Raw genomic sequence first — 20114 nt, 5'->3', positions numbered from 1 at the left:
CAACGAGCCTTTGTAGTGGAGTTCTTTCAGAATCTGCACAACTTTTATTTGCTACAAACTTCAATCGGGTTTTTTGAACTTGTTGAGGAAGACAATCGGATTCAGTTTCCCTTTCCAACTGCATTTCAAAACCACTCCCTCTTTCTGAATGCAATTCCCTTTCCACTATGTTCCTGCTTGTTTCTAAACTTGTTTCCCTTGAACATTTTCTCAATAGATTTATATCAGAAACAGACGCGTTCACAAGTCTTACAGGCTTCCAGACATATTTCTGTCTTCGTCTTGCACCAAGTTTGTTTCTTGTATTCTTTGATGAAGTTGGACTTGTATTAGAATCTAATGAAGTAGCAACATTTTTCTTTACAGTTTTTCCACAATCTTTTCTTGTAGATCTTTTTGAAGGTGGCTTAAGTGCATCAGAATCTGACAATTACACCACAAAATACAGAGTTATACACACCTTGGCATACTCAATACACAAATAGAGATGCAGCAAAGTGAATCCACATGTTTTCTGATGGAAAGATAATTTGACAACAAATTATTAGCCATATCAATCATATAAAGTGAAGCTAAATATACCTTTTGTTGCTCATCAATTTTGCACAATGAGAAGTATTTGATATATTTCTTGTTCCAGTTTCTAGTAGAAAATCTACGAAATTTAATATTAGGAGTGTGACCTAGAGTTCTAGGATGAATATTACCTCCAATATTGATTGCAGTTTCAGCTCTATGAACTGGAGTCTCATCAACATAGTCTGCAATTTTTCTGCAAACCTCTATGGAATCGCTTGTGCTTGCTGCTACTTTCGTATCCCTGATCATTTTGATTAATTCTTCAAATCTTCTATTATTTAGTTTTTCTTGATCTTCAAATTTCTTGTATATTGCTTTCAAGTGTTCCCTGAGTTGTTCTTCCATTCCCTGTGTGCCAGAGAAACTTTGAGATAATAATGAAGAGTTGATCGAACTGCTCTAAGAACAGAAATAACAAACTAGTTAATGATTAGCACTTCGGCAGTGAATGCTAATATCCGAATCATCTCCTAAAAAATTCAATTATCATACAAATAGGCAGAGGCATATACAAACAATAGAAATAAATATACACATCGCGCATACATGCAGAGAAATAGAGTTTATGCATAATAATAACACATACAGAGACAGGGGAGGAACTAGTAAGGGGCACCGGGGGGGGGGACACGTTTCCCCTATAAAATCAAATTTTACATTTTTTCACCATTATGTTTTTTTGAAAATATACGAAAGTGCCACCTCAATATTCAAAAATATTAAGGTGTCTCCTCAAAATTTGCCCGGTGTTCCCCTAAACAAAAATTCCTGGATCCGCCCCTGCAGATGCACAAATTTCACAGCATAAACATAAAACTGATAGATACACAATTCACAATTGAAAATATGAGTGTGCATTTCATCTATGTAAACAACTGCAGTGCCAAGAAAGTATGTAGCACATAATCATTCAATATGTATATTTAAAAGGTCCATCCCTGAAGTTTAGGGGGTCTTAAATCAAAATTAATTTACAGTGTCCTCACATATATACCCACGCTGCATGTTCTCGATCGTCTGCCTATAAGAGGGCAACCAAGCTATTCTATTTAGTAAATCAGTTTCAAGACATGATATGTTGATAATATGATATGATCCTAGAAATCCAGCTTTCTAACACCTTAAGTTTTTAGGAGAACTAATAACTTAACATAATAACATGTAAACCTCTAATCTTTTGGCTTATTTTGGTCACTCTGAGCAATTGAAATGTGCATGTTATAATGACCAAAGCAAATCAATAATCAAGAAAAAAGTTAAATTACCATACTTACCCTAGAAGACTAACTTCCTGACTGTTAAGAATCTATCATCTAAAAGCCACCAAAAGATTAATATAATACAGGACTCCTATCAGTTTAATAGAATTGTCTGCACAGCACTGTAGTATATGTAGGTGATGATGAAAACCCTTGAGATTGTTTCTGAGTTTATAGAATTATTATGAGTTCGTAAGTGGGTTATTATTCAGAAGTTTATTCGTAAAAGAATGGTAAGTTCTTTAATCTTTGGCTATTAACTCTAAGAATGGAAGTACAACTTCAAGAATATTTATTATTTTCCATTTTAGAAAATATTTTGATATTCGAATCTCGAATGAAGTTGTAATTTCGGCCTGATTAGACCGATTACCAAATAGTACCAGCAATTTTTTACAATCTTTATAATTGTTAATCATTCTCCAACTATTTGAGTTTCCTAATACACGATAGAGTAATGTTATATATCTGAAAAAAGATCACAATTTATTTTTAATTTCTGGGATTCGTATCATTGTGGGATTCATATAATTGTGCGAGAAATCCATCTGAGAACGTTTTCGGGAACTCTCTACAGTATTATTGTGGGATTCATGATACCGTAACCCTATAATATCTTGATGTTCAGAACAGACGCAATTTCATTTAAAATCTGGAATTTGATTCGAATTCTTACATAAATAGTCAAGTTCATTAAACAATTCGAAGACATATTTTTTTTATAAATCTTAAACATCTTCTAATATATCATTACACCCGAGAATCTTACATCAGCCATATCAAATGTTTGGGGTTAAGATACCAAATCTGTACAAGGACTAAATATAACACTCATACATAAATTACAAAAATGATGACTAGCAACCTTCAACACAGTTGTGCTAGAAAGTGCGATGGTTCCAGCTTGCCTTTGTCAACTAGACATTTTAGAGTTGGATGAATTAACTTTTCAAGAAGCCGAGAGCCTTATTTAAAGCCAAGTATCCTACTCTTCTTTTTTATGGGTGGATGAAGATTCCCCAGTTTCAACAGGTTTAAATTGTTTGACACTTGCAGTCGCCTCCGAAAGAAATTTTGGATCTGGCTCATGTTTTTGCACTGGTTCTCTCATTGCCAAACATATGTAGAAAACAATTACGACATTAACTGATATGACAGCAAGGAACCCACTTAACAGAGTCAATGATGAAGATGATAGATCACTACTACCTGTAACAAAATGGAAGGTAATTAGTAAGAACAACAGAAATAACATATACATGTTGATTGCTATTTCATAAACAAGAGGCAAATAGATCACATTTTATAACCTTCACCAAATACTTCGTTATAAAATTTTAAATTTCCACTTAATCTTGTCATCACTATTCAGATTGAGCACTTTCACGATTTTTTTTCATCTTAGGTTGCTAGATCTCCATTTCAGTGTGTCTGAATGTGATGAACAAATTGATACATGAAGTTGATGTTAACTAGCAGCTGAGTACCCATCCAAAGGGTTAAGTCTGTGAACCACCTAATTTACATAGCACAATTTATACTACCTTTTCAAGGGCCAGAGGATAACTAATTTATTCAACAATTTAACGAAGTCGGATAACTTCTTTTATTAATTCATTCTATACAATAATGTAAATCTGAACTAAGATATTCAACTAATATAAACTACAAATCATATCTCTACCTATGATGTAAGTTACAATAATGTAAATCTGAACTCACATATTCAACTAATATAAACCACAAATCATATCTCTACCTATGATGTAAGTTACGTCTAGTCACACATATTACTGCTAAGTGAAAGAGATGAACCAATATTTTAAGTGAAATCTCACAATACTCTAAATATGTCACTGCGGCTCTGATACAAGAAGTGAAAGACCAGAACAAAGACCAACCTGGGAACAATCCATGGTTAAAACCATACAAAATAGCAACCGGAACTATCCACATAAACATTGATGCAATAATAAACTTCTCCATTACTCCTGCCATTAAAATGTCCAGCCTACAAAGAAAGAAGATATTAGAGTTTGGGTTGATACCTGAATAAAATATAAAAAGGCGCAGAACTATAAGACTTACACCCTACTTCCTCGCTAAAAATAAGATATAAATATGTAACAAATGTAAAGTCGTGGTCAGATGATTACTTAGAAGTGCCTATGCTTGTGCATGATTTTAATCGTCTAAACAGCAGAGGACAATTTCTCACATGTGCATGCCATCAAGTTCAAGAAGTTGATTAGCACTAATAACCGCAACAAAAGTCTAATGGGGGTCGGGCAAACAAGCCTTCATATCATATTGCTAGACCAAATAAATTGAAATCTATGTAAGTAGTAAGTTAATTTTGTGGCCAAAGAACAAGATAACTACAGGGATTACCCACACACCGCATACAGATAAAAGATATTAATTAAAAAAATGGAGCAAATCATATGCCTATTAGGTATATAAGATGGTGTAGGTAGATGTTTAAAGAGATGGCAAGGGATTGGGAGTTGAACATTGAGCAGTGGCTCGTGCTACCCACTTAGTTGAGATAAAATGGAACAGTATAAATATTCACTTACGTATGATGCAAAGGGAAATATGACCTCCTAATATTGTCAATAAAAACCGCAAGTCAAATATAGTTCAATTTACATCTGTCCATATCTGAATTCATGGTAAAACTCAGAGTGAGTTTGCTTCGTCAAAAAACAAATATCCCACGTGGACTAGAGACGTCACCATTGCTCAACTAATAGAGGGTCCTTCCTACAAGTGCATAATTAATGCTTTGTTGAAAGGGCAATCATCAGAACAACAATATCACCGTTTAACCGGTTGTTGAATGTCGATATTAACATTATATGCCAGTAATCGAACATCAGGGATGGCTTAGACTACCAATTACGCAAACTTACGATTACTGCCTCAACCAAAAACTTCAATAACTAAAACTACTATATTTCACAATAACTTTAATCTTTTGCACTCCACCCAACTCCATCCTACAAATAGTGTGAATATCATCAAAATGGTAAGGCTAAATTTGTGCATACAATGTATTTTCAACTTATCAGATTCAAAAGAAAAGAGTCACACGTGCATAGACATCATATAACGTGGAGTCTACTAACTATTTTGAAGTAAATGCAACATGCAATAAATTATTTCCCGAGTGCAATGAGTTAAACTTACTGGTAAAACTTATTCACTGTTGATTTTCAAGTTTTTCTCTTGATGATTCGGTATATTCTACTTAATTTGTCTAGTGTCTCTTGGTAAAACCTGCCGAATATGTATAGTAAACCCCACCAAACATTGCCCAACTAACAAGAAAATGTGACTTGAATTATCCTACAAGTCTACACATTGTCTTGTTAATTTATCCTTTAAACTTATAATTTATATGGTCATACTTCCGAGGTCTTTCTGTTCCTACCTTATAACTGAGATTACAGCTTGTATCTGTCAATTTACAACTTGTAGATTTCATCATGTTACCTAATCGTGTCACGATTAAGTTTTAATCAATTGTTTACTACACTCCTTGGACTTCATAGTTTCCATGCCTGGTCTTTTTATAGTAGCACTCGACTTCTTGTCGTTCTCCTCTTCGTTCTGAGCTTTCTTTTTTTCAAGCTCAATCTGCTTGTTGTTTTCCTCTTGTGCTCGCACAAACATTCGTGTGCTTGCACAAACATTCTCAAAAAATCACATAAAGTTGAAACAACTGCAGATTACCATACTAAGATTGCAGAAAATTGGCATGTTGTATGTTGCACAACAACTTAAGATGCAACTCATTTAGCAGAGATTTCCTACATGTAAAACATATATTGTCACACTATATTGCATGTAATGACTGATACAAAATAGCTACCATAGTTTCTCTATTCTTCAGGATATATTTGGATCAATATTTGAACTCATGTAAACCTGCAACACTTATCCCGATATTGATTGCAGACTTGCAGTTAAGTATCCATTTGTTAGTTTTTTATATGAGTAGTTATTACTAGATTCTATTGATGCAACAGTAAATAATTGGATGGACATTGTGAAAGGCTTTAGAAAAGTGAGCAACAAAATCCTATCTTATGACCGTAGGCCGATAGCTGTATGGGTACCCCTTAACCTTCAATTAGGTTATGGCTTACGGAAAATGATATATGTAAAGATAATCTTTATGCATTATTAGTAGGAGAACATAATTTGTAATCAGACACCATTGTGCCAACTGAGATGCTTGAAAACAGGAAACGGGGAGTAAAACACAAAATGCTGCCAAAATTATTCTCTTTAAATGTTTATTTAAGTATTCTTGGAGCTGGCAGTTCCCTACCGCAGAAAGTAGAACCACAACTCTGTGATTAAACCAAAGACTTTGACCGGGAGTCAATCTAGAAGACAAAGGTAGAGTTTAAGGGCAATTGTTAATGGTCAATGCCATTTCTACTAGGAATCCAACAGTGGAAGATCCCAACCTCACAAGTTTTGTTATAACTTTTGGGATGGTTCCTGCAAAAAATTGCTCCGGAAATCGATCTTGCATCAAGTATAGAACAAAGAATTTGATTAATTTTGAGCCACAACTAGGTTTGTTCCTATGCTTATTTGATGCTACTAGATAATCCTATTGATGTAGAATTATCTGTTCTAGCTCCAGGTGTGGTTTTGTCCAGAACTCCAAATATACGGACCAAAGTTTAATGTTAAAAAAAAAGTGCCTACAGTTGAACATATACCATAATCCTGATCTAGGGACTAGGACTCCCAAACATGAAATTCAATTTGTATCTAGATCTATCTATACTATCTATACCATCTATATAATAAACGAAACATTGAAAGTTTGGCGTCGGTACCTATTTTTTGGTACATGCTGATTTTACCGAATTACCCTTACTTAAACTTCTTATGGATTTAGAATAATATTTAATTTTACAAAAATTTGGCAACTAGGCAAGAAAGGGCATCCGGTGATAAAAAAAGAGGAGCAGTCTGAACCCAAATAAAATCCCTGATCCTACACACTTCTTTGAGTATACAGATGTATAATGGTACAATACGTGCGCATATGGGCCAAGTTGCCATCTTAATCACACAGCCCAAGTCTGGTGTACTACGGTTTTATTATTATATTTATACTAGCATAAATCCCGTGCGATGCACGGGTTTTCATTAATATTTTAAATTTTTATTTATCAAGTTATATTATATTTTTAAAATATTTATATAAATATATAATGATTATAAATTTATAATAAAAATAATAGAATAACATGTGGTCGTAATTTAGTAGAATAAATAGACTATTTCTAGTATTTTAACAATTTAATAGTTTAGCAGATATGTAACACTATTATTTATATTTTTTAATAATAGGATAAGTTGTATTCGTAGTTTAGTAGGATAAGTATACTATATTTAGTAGTAGTTTAATAATTTAGTAGTTTATTAGATATATAACACTATTTATCTATTTTTGTAATAATCAAAATTAGGGAATTATCGTTGAACTAAACCGTTGAACCAAATTATCTCTATTCCGGCTATTATAATATAGTATAGATTTAAAACCCTTTCCTATACTTATTTATCTATATTATTTTATACCATCTATTTTATTATATCAAAATCTATATATCAAAAGTTTAAGTTTTGATTATTTATTAATAATATCAATATTATTTATTACTAATAATTAATCAATTACCTTTTCAACTAAAAATTTAATTATCCTTTTTAACAAAAACACGTTACCTTTTATATTTATTTCAATTAAAACACTTCCTTCCCCGAAAATATCACGGGCAGGTATATTTAATAAAATAATAATACAATAATCAATTATCCTTTTCAGCTAAAATAATATACCTTTTCTATTTAACCTAACTAAGCCCCCCTTCTTTTGCAAAAATAACATGGACAAGTCCAGTTAACAAAATAAATAATAATGTTATAATATATATTAATAAACAACCGACCCAATTACCCTTTGCAACTATAAAACATGATCAATTTAATTCCAATAAATGTTATACATTAAAAAATTTCAACTAAAATTAAATTAAAATATCATACAACATTAAAACCGTTAAAAAAAGTCCGTGCATCGCACGGGTTTTAAGCTAGTATTTACTAAAATATTTATCGAGCAATGTTTTTTCAATGTAACTACAAGTTTAGTCTGAAATCTACTGAAAATCCCAATTACATGCATGAATAGAAACCCCAACTTGCCCAGTTCCAGCTACCAATGTATATATACAATCTTTTGCACCCACCTAACTCCAGCCTACAAATAATGCATTTTCCAGCAAAATACTACTGCTAAATTTGTACATACAACGTATTGTCAACTTATCAGAATCAATTTTATAGAGGACACTGAAAAATCTAAGTTGGATAGACATAACTGAACTCTGGTCACTCGATCTACCTATACAAAGTCCAGTAAAAACTTTTTCTTCTCTGTCTCTCAGTAGCTGCAGCATAAAAACATTTAAATCTGATCTACCTATACAAAGTCCAGTAAAAAAATTTTCTTCTCTGTTTCTCTCAGTAGCTGCAGCATAAAAACTTTTAAATCTTCAATCACAATAATCTCAATTGGATTCTAACTTATTAGGCCCATAAGCCCAAGTAAGACCTAATGCAAGTCCATTCCCAAAAGGACAAACTTTGTCTGTACGATACAATTAAAAATACAATATTGTCCCCTTTTCCTCACATTCCCCTGGAAAGGTTACAAAGAAATGCTCATTTTACCGTAAATTACTCCGGAAAAGCTTCAAATAAATTTCACAATGTTATTTATTTTTTAATTGTTTTTGTTAAAATCGACTACTGATTAACTTTCTTCATCACTGTCTCTATTTTAATTTTTTCCACTCCCTCTTTTGGTATCACTCTTTATTTAGCAAAAAAAATATTCTCAATTATTAAGTAATGATATTTATTTTCTGTTACTTACATACTTACCGATTTACAGCATTAAAAGGAAACTCAGATAATGTGTATAAGAGCCCGGACAGTCTAACCCGAAAATTTTCTAAATAGCGTAACATCAAATATAGTTTCTTCTTCATCTACCAAAATTAGGGTTTGGTTATCAAAACCAGTTCATAATTTGAAGTGAAAGAAAGTGCAGTGACTTACATCTAGGCTCGAATAAAGCTTCAAAGATTGGTACTTTATGCATATCAAGATGTACCATTTTATTTTGATCACACAATTTTTTGTTATATATACCAAAATCCACTTATTAACAGTGTGAATACATCTTTAAAGTCACCCCATTTGTCTATCTTAAAGCAATAGAAGTCATAAATCTGTTATGTCAATAGAAGCCCAATTTCCAGGTTGTTCAGTGAAAGCCTACTACTATTATCATTCAACAAAGTAAAAACTATCAAACCCATGTTGCAGAACTGCTAAATAAGCTAATTTTCTACACTATAAGCAATTTTAATAATATAAAGAAGTACTATACATACAAAAATTAACACAAAACATAAGTCATTACCTCGTTCAAGAATCAAGATTTAAACTCCAATCTGTAAACCAGCTTCAATACAGCACCTCCAATATAACAATATATGTATGTATTATGAAGAATCAAGAATCCCTGTTCAAAGCTCCTCTGTCTCTTTCAGTAGCAGCAGAAAAAAAATAAAAAAGATTAGATCTTGAGACTTAAATAACAACAAAACCTCTTCCATTACAACATTTAAGGCCCATTAGCCCAAGAGAAGCCCAAAAACTGGCCCACTAAAAAAGCCCAAAAGGATCTTTTTAACTTTTACATTTATACAATTATTACAACTTTTTTCATTCACAATTTTTCAGCTAGGGTTTCAAGAACCATTAATTTCCCGGCGAATTACTCCGGCAAAGCTTCAAAGATCGGTACTTTTTCACTTTTTGAACAACCCCTTTTGATTAATTACAAGATGTATAGCTATATATGCAAGAATTTAATCAAGAACATTGCTAATGTTTCTTTAAAAACACCCCATTTGAGTTTCTTGAATGCACGTTATTTTTCTGTTAAAAATGATTCTACTGTGAGTCTTTTCAAGAACTATGGATTTACTGAGCCTCAAATTACTAGTCTTTTGAGTAAAAGACCTTCAATTTTATCTATAAATGAGGATAAAATTATTAGGCCAAAATTGGAGTTGTTTAGTTCTTATGGGTTTTCTGCTGATGATATTTTTCATATACTTCTTTCGGATATCGAAATCTTGAGGAGGAGTATTAAGAATCAGATTATACCTTGTTGCGAGTTTTTGAAGAGTGTAGCTAGAGATAATGAGAGTTTTATTGGCATTGTTAAGAGGTGTACTTGGGTACTTAAGCATAATTTTAAGTCTAATATGGAACCTAATATTGGAGTGTTGCGGGATTATGGGGTTCCGGAGTATAGGATTGAGAGGTTTCTGAGGTATCAACCGAGGGCGTTGATGTTGGATAGTGAGAGGTTTAAGATGATTGTTAGGGAGATTCTTGAAATGGGGTTTGAGCCGGTTAAGAGTCATTTTTTACGGGCTTTTACTGTGGTTATTGGATTAAGCAAAGAAACTCGAGAGCGGAAGTGGGATATGTATAGGAAGTGGGGTTGGACGGATGACGAAATTCTTTCGGCTTTTAGGAAGCAGCCTGGTGTTCTTGTTGCTTCGGAGGAGAAGGTGGAGCACCTGTTTGAGTTTTTGATTAAGAAAATGGGATGGAGTGCATCGGAGGTTTGGTCGTGTCCTATTGTCATTATGCATAGCTTTGAGAATTGGACTATGCCACGGTGTTTTGTGGTTCAGTTTTTGTTGTCGAAGGGTTTAGTGTTGAAGAAGGACATAACCTTGAGCAGGGTTATAGTACCAATGGAAAATCGATTTAAAGAAAGGTATGTGGATAAATATTGTTTGGAATATCCGGAAGTGCTCAAGTTGTATACAGGAAAGTGAAAGTGTAGGTGACGTCGATGTCCATCAGATTGCTTATTGTTGAATGGATCAGAATTTGTTCTTGCTCTACCAAAAGAATTTAACGAGTCGGACATCATTAGGAATACCAACAAAGAATGTTTACCTTGTCTGTGTAAGTTACAGTACAGGGTCCCTTGCAGCGGAGAATCAGACAAGCATTCCGGTTAAAATAACTTGTTAGGAACTAGTTATCCGTGTATCTTTACAGTAAGCTTACATTGTTCAAGAATGTTAACTTGTTGGTTGGATACATTTTGGTCAGCATTCTGTTGGTTAGTAGTATATGATGGATCATTGACATTGTAGTCATGACTTGTATGAATCTTGTCTCAAATGCAACCAAAAATAATCCTTGAATCCTTGATATGTAGACAATTTGTTTGTGTGAGATGTTTAGGCAAAAATTTTGAAAACTTTTGCTAGAGCTTAAGCAACAATTGCATTTGTTAGCTGTATTTGATGATCAGTTATGACTCAGTATTGGTTTTTGGTACTAAACAAACAAAGTGGCACAGGCATATAAAATAATAGCAATTCTTTTACTTATTTTTTTATCCCCGCGATAAACATGATATACCGGTATGTTTGGTTTGGTAAATTAAACTAACATGAATTAGTATCAAAACTCTGTTGCAATATGACTTCAAATTGAAAAACATCAAACATCTTTAAGATTTTTTTCCCATTCTATAAAAACATGTGGGGTGAAAATAATGAAAAAAATAAATAACAAAGGCACATATCATCTATCAGGAATAAACAATGTGACCATATTGACATAATCTGATCAAAATAACGGCTGGTTTTTAGATTGTTTTTTTACAATTTTGTTAAAAAACATATTACGGATCATATTTATATTTTTGTAATTTTTTTCCTTGATTCGACTGCAACGAGCAACTTTGTAAGAAGATAAATAAATAATTCTTTTTTTCATATTCTACCTTCGGTAATGTTTATCACTTCGAAGAAGATAAATAAAAAGAATTAGTAATTTTTTCTATTGAGAACAATTATCTTTTTGCTCGTCCAGCAGAATTCATTTAAAAAAATTTAAAATATGTATACCATATTCTAAATTACTTTGTCACTTCTAGTAAAAAAATTGTTTTTTCTTGTCATTTTAAAAAAATTATAATATCACTTATCCAAAAATTTATCTGTTTAAGGACTAGTTTAGCCTATTTATATATAAAATTAATAAAAATGACCGATTTCTGAAAAGTTTTAGCCGATGAATACCTACCTATCAGCGGAGTAGATCCTAACTAAGTATTACATATATGAAATATCCAATCCAACTAAGGGTGAAATATATTATACAAATTGGGATAATTCAATAGGCAAACTATTTTGGTTAATTTTTTTTTTTTAAATGGATATTTTTGTCCTTTTTTTCAAATTTACCCGGGTATAATTTGCTTCGACCCAACAAAATTAGGGTTTGGGTCTCAAAACCAGTATACACAGATTATCAAGCCAAGAAAATTGCAGAGCCCAGTGGATTGCCTCAAGAATCAAGAAAAGCTTCAAAGGTTGGTACTTTACGCAATTCAAGAATGCCCTTTTTGTTTAATCACAAAATGCTTACTTATATTTACAGAAATTCACTCATTAACTGTGTTACTCAAACTTTAAAGTCACGCAATTTATCTATCTTGAACCAAAGCTCTTTCTCAAAGAATGTGAGGGCTGATATTATTGATAGGAGGTATAAGTCCTTCGTGTCGATTTTCGAGAGTTGTGGATTTAGTCAGTCCCAAGTTTCTAGCTTGTTTAGTGAGAGTCCATTGCTATTAACTTTGAATAGAGAGAAAACTGTTAAGCCCATGTTGGAGTTTTTTAGGAATAACGGGTTTTCGTCGAATGATGTTTGTTATATACTTGAATTAGACCCCGAGATTATGAAGCGGAATATTAAGAAACAGATAGTGCCGTCTTATGAGTATTTAAAGAGCATTTTGAAAGATAATGAGAGTGTTGTTGCTGCGGTTAAGAGGTCTACTTGGTTGTTTAAGCAAGATTGTGAAAAAAATTTAAGGCCTAATATTGAGTTGTTGCGGAGTTATGGAGTGCCGGATTATAGGATTGCGGGGATGTTGAAGATTCAACCGAGGACTATGATGCAAAATGTTGAGAGGTTTAAAATGGTGGCGGAGGAGGTTAGGGATATGGGTTTTGAACCGAGGAAGAGTAAGTTTGTTACGGCGTTTCATGTGAAGAATGGGTTGAGTGAAACAGTGTGGAAGCGGAAATGGGATCATTATAAGAAGTGGGGTTGGTCGGATGATGAGATTCTCTCTGCTTTTATGAGGCAGCCACAAATTATGGCAGTTTCTGAGAAAAAGGTTAATCAGGTGATGGATTTTTTGGTTAACAAAATGGGGTGGAAGGTATCGAAGATTTCGTGTTGTCCTGCTGTTGTCATGCATAGTTTGGAGAATTGGACTGTGCCACGCTGTTTGGTTATTCGGTTTTTGATGTCAAAGGGGGTGGTATCAGAGGACTTACCCTTAAGTACTGTTATAGTATCGCTTGAAAGTCGATTTGTAGAAAATTTTGTGGCTAAGTATTCTGCAGAATTTCCGGAAGTGCTTCAGTTGTATGCAAGCAAATCTGAAAAAGCTACAGGTCATGTAACTGTGTAATGCAGGTGCGAAGATTTTTTTGGCCTCCTATGCTGTTAGAAATCTGAAGTTTAGCAGCTACTATTTAAAAAATTGTATAATCCACTGCTTTAAAATTGTAAAGTCCACTGCAATAGGCTTGATGTTGAATGGATTGTTTTTTTTGCCTATTAGAAGAATTTAGCATGACGAATAGCATGAAGATTACCAAGTACCAACTAAGGTTTTGTACTTGGTTAATGTAACAAGATCCTATCATTATCTTGGAGAATCAAACTAACAATGACTTGTATCAGCTTTACCTGTTTTAAAATGAATGCTTTGGGAAATAATATTCTAACGATTTCTTTTTTGTAATTATTTAAACCATGGAGTGGGATGGGTTTCTCTCTTGTCTTTTTCATTATATTCTCAAACTCCTTTAAGCAAATGGTAGTAGGATACCTATAGAGAATGTTAAGTTGTTCAGTATCTGTATTTTTTTAGGTAATATTTGATCCTTGATGTTTTCCTCGTATATCTATGCAATTTTTGAAGTTATGATAATAATATGTTGTAAGTATTGTTATTAATTTGTGTCATATTACAACTGCTGTCATGTTTGAAGCTTAAACAACTTTGCACCAACTGAGAATTTGAAGCTGGGTTCATGTGTTTGAATGTGCTGATTTGACATACACTTAATTTGTCATCATAACCGTGATTATACTAGTACAATTTGGTACCCTTTGTTTCCTTCAGATGATACATTTTCTCTCTGGTAAAGGAATATGGTTATCACGCATTGGTAATTGTTTATCACCCAAATTAGTCAAGTAAATCGCTCGAGGGACATCGAGGAACCATTGTAAGCGCACTAGCTCAAAATGGTCTATGTGTAAGCATCTGGCTAAATTCACACCGCTACATGCTTGAGTAGCTTCTGTGATATTATACATTTTCTTATGCTTTAGACATTTTATATTCTATTTTTTTGGAACTGTAAAATTTACAATCACTGAACCTTGTTATATATATTTTTTCTGAACTAGTGTCTTATTCCAAATTTTATATATATTCATCGATCAAATGTTAGAAAGGTTAGCGGGTCATTCCTAGATGCAGCCAACAATGTTTAAATGTTTACTTAAATTGATTACACGTGCTTCCTTCTCACTGTCCTGAATATGAAACTCTGTACAGATCTCTGTTTCGTTTGTGTTCTTCGCTGCGGAATACTGCTGGTTGTGCCATGTTACAAGAGATGAGGATCCCAAATGGGTCTTTTTTATCCATCATTTGGCTATTGGGAGATAGTTTTAACCCTTCAATGTTATTTTCCTGCATGTTGCTGCCTGTATATGGAGAATGATAAGCCTGAGTGTCAATTTAAATCATGCTATTGAGTTTTGATGGTCAGTTCAAATATTCTGATACTGTGTTAAAATTTTGTAAACTCTTCTAGGATTCCTATATTCTTATCTGTTGAGATCTGGTTCTTCATTTTGTTATACTATGAACTACCAGAACTATGTTACATTGCGGCTTTATGCAAATAACAATGTAATAAATAGTTTTGCTACATTTACATTTGTAATGCCATTGGCGATTGGAACAAAGATCCTAGAAAATAATTGTATGTTTGTTCCATATGATAATGTAATGATCCACACCTCGATCTAGCGTTATCTCCCTTGTATCCTTTACGCGATGAAGAGTGCAATCCATGTCAACGGGTGTGTGGATATATTTAATTAGTAAAAAAATATAACAAATTAACAACACTAGCAGCATCTGTTTCAGAGGTCAGATAATATGATGTCTTCTTTTATCACTGAAAGATTGTCACCTGCCCCTTCTGTTGTACATGTATATAAACCATATGTAAACTAAACATTTTTATAAACCGAAAATGTAATTGCAAACTTTGGTATTTTTGTCTAGTTAAATCTCAAAATCTTGTTTAAAATAATAATCACAAATTCAGATATAGCCACAACCATATACAGATATCAATATTCTGAATTTTCTTACATTTGAATAACTATAGTATCTGACAAATGCATATGATTCATTTAGCAACACCAATTAAAAACAAAAAGAAAAGTAAAATAGCCAATAGCACTGTTATATCCACAACCACAAGTGACCAGAAGCTCATTCAAGAAGTTAGGGTTTTGTAACTTTTCTTGCAGCCTGTCTCACCTTGAGCTGCAAAATCCAAAACCCACATTTCAATTTCTCAGATAAACCCTAAACCCTAAACCCTAATTTCTAACCTAAATTTTCAGTTCTAAGATAAACCCTAAACCCACATTTCTAATATAAATTTTCATTATCAAGATAAACCCTCAACTCAAAATCCACACTTTTCGAAAATGGTGAACAGAGGAAGAGGAGGGAGGAGAAATCAAAGGCCAAACAGAGCTCAGCATCACCATAACTCAACAACAGCAACAACAACAAGAACAAGAACAGTAGCAGCATCTGTTTCAGTAGCTGAGGAACTCTCTGGAACAACATTGCCTGATGAGCTGATTCTTGAAGTTCTTTATCGTACCCCGGTAAAGACTCTGGTAACATTTAGGTGTGTTTCCAAGTCCTGGCTAGCTCTTACTTTTGATCCAAGATTTATATCTATGCATCTTTCTTGTAATGCCTTGTTGAATAAGCACACATTGTATCATGCTTATGCTACTGATTTTAAAGCTAAGACCTTGAGTTTGTTGCGTAATGTTGATGAGCCCCCGAATGATGTTTACGTGCTTAAACCAAGTCAACCTAGGAAGTTAGATTATCCGAGAAAGTTTAATTTCCCTAATTTCTTTAAGGAGATGGCTTTTTGTGGTTCGGTTAATGGGATTGTCTGTTTGTCGCATTCTCAACATCCGGATTCGGGTTATTTTGTTGAGTGGGGGAGGTTTTGTGTTTTGTGGAACCCAGCGATGAATTGCTGCAAAACTATTAAGCTGCCAGATAAGAAAACGGTTTTGGATATGTGGGAGATTGTATCTGTAGGGATTGGTTTTGATGCTGTTGCTAATGATTATAAAATCATTAGGATTGTCCCTGTTTCTTATCCACCATCGTCGAAAGAAAATATCATGTCAAGGGTGGAGATTTATTCTGCTAACCGAGATTCTTGGAAAGATATAAATGGCGGAGCTTTGATCCCATTCTGCCCTGGTTTGCCGAATTGCAACTTTGTCATTAAGGGTGTACCATATTGGCATGTATGGGGTCGTGAAAATAAAGGTTTGGGGGCAATTGATCCTCGTACTGGGATGCATAGGGAGATTCCATATCCAGATTATGTGAAGAACCAAAGGACAGATGCCCACCCCGTGAATCTGTTGGATTCTGTTTCACTCCTGATCTATTCCCCAGGGCAGGACCCGAATCACCTGGTTGATGTGTACGTACTTGATGAGACCTGTGGTCTGTGGACCAAGAAATATACCACTCAGCCAATTGTTGCAGAAGGGTTGCGGCTGCCTCAGTGCCTAACCACTGGTCAGATTGTAGTGGAGACATGGGAAGGGGGTGATTCAGATCACCGCAGTACTTTCTTTTATGACCCTAGTTCCAGTAGTCTCTCTGCTAAGTTTGATGCTTCTAATACTCTCTGGTACCAGTCTTACAGTCATGTTGAGAGCCTTGTTTGTCTTAAAGGAATGGAACCTCTTGAGAAAGAGGCCAAAGAGGATAAAAAGAGGAAAAAGAAGCCTATAAAGAAGAATTGGTACGTGCATTCAATTCCAGTTGTCTCTTTTAAAATGGTTTTAGATCCTTCACTTTTTAATTTAACAGTTCGACAAGCTTCTTTCTTCAAGTAGGCATGCATCTTCAAACTTTTGCCTGCTTTACAACAGCTAACAGATATGGCTATCAATTTCATGTGATATTCAAATCAGTAAAAAACAATTTAATTATATATGAAAGATGAAGATGCCATAAACTCGTTAAACGTACTGCCTACTCTAGAAGCACTAACATGATAGGCTATTAATTTCTTGTGATGGAAAATAGTGTACGGATTAACCAATGTGATACCATATTACTATTATAATTCTCTATTTTTGCTTAATTAGATGTTTATATTTCTGGAAGTAACAGACTTGATTCAAATATAAAATTGAAACTGAGAGGGATTAAGAACACTAGAAGCATATTTGAGCTATGAAACACTAGGAAACCAATGTGTATATTCACCATTGAAACCTCTTCTTTCATCTATTTTATTGCTTCCTTTCATGAAAAAAAAATCTAGTTAAACAAGTCTTTTATGGCTAGTCTTTTCTGTTGCTTCTTGCAAAATTGTGCATGTCAAAATATTTTTCCTGCTAACAGACTTCCTTGTTAAGTATAACATGTCATTACATTCGAAGCATCTTTGTTATCTACTGGTTGAAATGTCTCTGCTATTATATTTATATCTTAAACTGTTTTCTACTTTCTCAAAATGTTTGCTTTGGATGACCTTGTCTTTATTTTCTTTCTACTTGCAGGGATGAGTTTCTGTCGGAAGGTTTCGAGTTGGTGCTGCGTTTTATTGAAGTCTGAAACTGTATAGATGTGGAGGAGATAAGCCATTAGATGACTTGTGGATGCAACATGACTAGTATCAATAGTAGCTTATTAATTACATGCCTGGAAATGTACGCAATGTACACAGACTTTCATGTTTCTAATTTTATGGCGGAATTACTATTTTGCTGGCATTGTTTTTTATCTTATGACGGAATACTATTTTGCTAGAAATGTACGCAAAACTCCATTTTATGAATGTTTCTAATCTTATAGCGGGATTACTATTTTGCTGGCATTGTTTTCTATCTTATGATGGAATACTATTTTGCTAGAAATGTACGCAAAACTCCATTTTTATGACTGAATACTTTAGGAAATATATGTAAAACTAAAGATATGTATAATGATCCAATCTTATGGCGGAATACTATTTTAGTGAAAATGTATGCACAATTAAAGATATGTCAAGTGTTTATAATCTTATGGCGGGAATACTATTTTGCTGTATGGGTAGATTTAGTATTGTCAATGTTTGTGTTTTGAACTTCATCCTGATCTCATTATATTATATTATATCCTATATATAATTGGAGTAAGAGGGTTTTGGTGGTACGGTTTCGTCGTCACAGTATGAGTTGCACGTGCTAAGTGAGAAGAAGTTACAGTCTTAGCTTCTATCATGAAGTAATGAATAAGAAATGTAAAAATATGTATTCATCTGAAAATACAGGCTGTGAAGTTTGTTTATATACAACATGAAGTAAGAAAGAGAAAGCTAACTAACTCTAACTAACTATGACAACTAAGCAATTACAGCTGGAAAATCAAAAATAAATATATTTCAATATCCCCCCTCAAGCTAGACTTCATGGTGGATCAAATTGAAGGCCTAGCTTGGCACTTAAGAATTTATGATGAGCTGCATCCAGTGGCTTGGTGAGAATGTCGACCAACTGCATAAAAGTGTTGATGTGAGTGATATTGATGAATTGAGACGCCACATATTCCCTGATGAAATGACAATCAATCTTAAGATGCTTTGTGCGCTCTTGAAAAATCTGGTTCTCTACAATGTGTTGTGCTGAAGTGTTATCACAGTAAAGATTTATAGGTTTAGGAACTTGAATTTTCAAATCTTGTAAAAGCCCTTCAAGCCAAATGATTTCAGAAGTGGCATAGCTCATACTTCTGTACTCAGCTTCTGCACTGCTTTTAGAAACAGTTTTCTGTTTCTTTGTTTTCCAAGAAATAAGGGATGATCCTAAGAAAATTGCATATCCTGACAGAGATTTTGCTGAAAAAGAACAAGTGCCCCAATCTGCATCTGAATATGCAGTCAAATGCAAGGGAGAATTTGCCTTGTAAAAAAGTCCAGTATTCAAAGTTCCTTTCAAATATTTCAGAACATGAAGAGCAGCATCATAATGAGGTTGTGCTGGATCTTGAAGAAATTGAGAAAATTGTTGCACGACATATGATATGTCAGGTCTTGTAAGATTGAGATAAAGCAATTTACCAATGATCCTTCTATAGATTTCTGGATCAGGTAATTTTGGCACATCTTTGGTGCTCAAATTCAAACCTTTAGACAAAGGAAAAGATGATGCTGTACAATCTGTCAAATGTGTTTCTGCCAACAAGTCTAAAATGTACTTTCTTTGATTGAGCTGAATACCTTCTTCAGTTCTTAAAACTTCTATGCCAAGGAAATATTTTAGATCACCAAGATCTTTTATAGTAAACTTCTGATGAAGCAAAGCTTTGATATCATTTATCTCCTTAATATCATTTCCTGTTACCAGTAAATCATCAACATATACCACAATTGCGGTAAAAGAATTGGCATTCTGCTTAATAAACAAAGAATAATCTTGAGAAGACTGCACATAATTCTGACTAATAAGATAAGCAGACAATTCTTTATTCCATTCTCTGGAAGCCTGTCTTAAACCATATATGGATCTCCTTAATTTGCAAACAAGACCAGGTCCAACCTTAGAATAACCAGGTGGTGGCATCATGTATATTTCTTCAGTAAGATATCCATGCAAAAATGCATTATTGATATCTAGTTGTTTCAAATGCCATCCATAAGCAGCAGCCAATGCTATCAAAGTTCTGACAGTAGTAAATTTTGCTACAGGACTAAAAGTGTG

At 33.7% G+C, this 20114-nt stretch overlaps 3 protein-coding genes across 3 annotated transcripts; 2 read left to right on the top strand and 1 right to left on the bottom strand.

Moving 5' to 3' along the window:
- Positions 1-2531: 2531 nt before the first annotated feature.
- LOC141684793 (uncharacterized) lies at positions 2532-9518 on the bottom strand. The gene is made up of 3 exons (XM_074489922.1): positions 9364-9518; positions 3740-3849; positions 2532-3047 (listed from the first exon to the last, which is right to left on the bottom strand). Exons 2-3 carry the CDS (start codon positions 3834-3836, stop codon positions 2824-2826), a joined length of 321 nt encoding a protein of 106 aa, XP_074346023.1. The 5' UTR covers positions 3837-3849; positions 9364-9518; the 3' UTR covers positions 2532-2823.
- A 272-nt stretch (positions 9519-9790) lies between these two features.
- On the top strand, positions 9791-10801 carry LOC141686419 (transcription termination factor MTERF8, chloroplastic-like). The gene has a single exon (XM_074491456.1). It carries the CDS (start codon positions 9791-9793, stop codon positions 10799-10801), a length of 1011 nt encoding a protein of 336 aa, XP_074347557.1.
- A 4775-nt stretch (positions 10802-15576) lies between these two features.
- On the top strand, positions 15577-18246 carry LOC141683019 (F-box protein CPR1-like). Its single transcript, XM_074487713.1, has 2 exons — positions 15577-17170; positions 17937-18246. The coding sequence occupies exons 1-2, from the start codon at positions 15807-15809 to the stop codon at positions 17989-17991; spliced, it is 1419 nt and encodes a 472-aa protein (XP_074343814.1). The 5' UTR covers positions 15577-15806; the 3' UTR covers positions 17992-18246.
- Positions 18247-20114: the final 1868 nt, after the last annotated feature.

This window comes from Apium graveolens, chromosome 9, assembly GCF_009905375.1.
Source record: "Apium graveolens cultivar Ventura chromosome 9, ASM990537v1, whole genome shotgun sequence".
NCBI lineage: Eukaryota > Viridiplantae > Streptophyta > Magnoliopsida > Apiales > Apiaceae > Apium > Apium graveolens.
The sequence above is the reverse complement of the archived record's forward strand: the minus strand, read 5'-3'. Positions and strand labels throughout refer to the sequence as shown.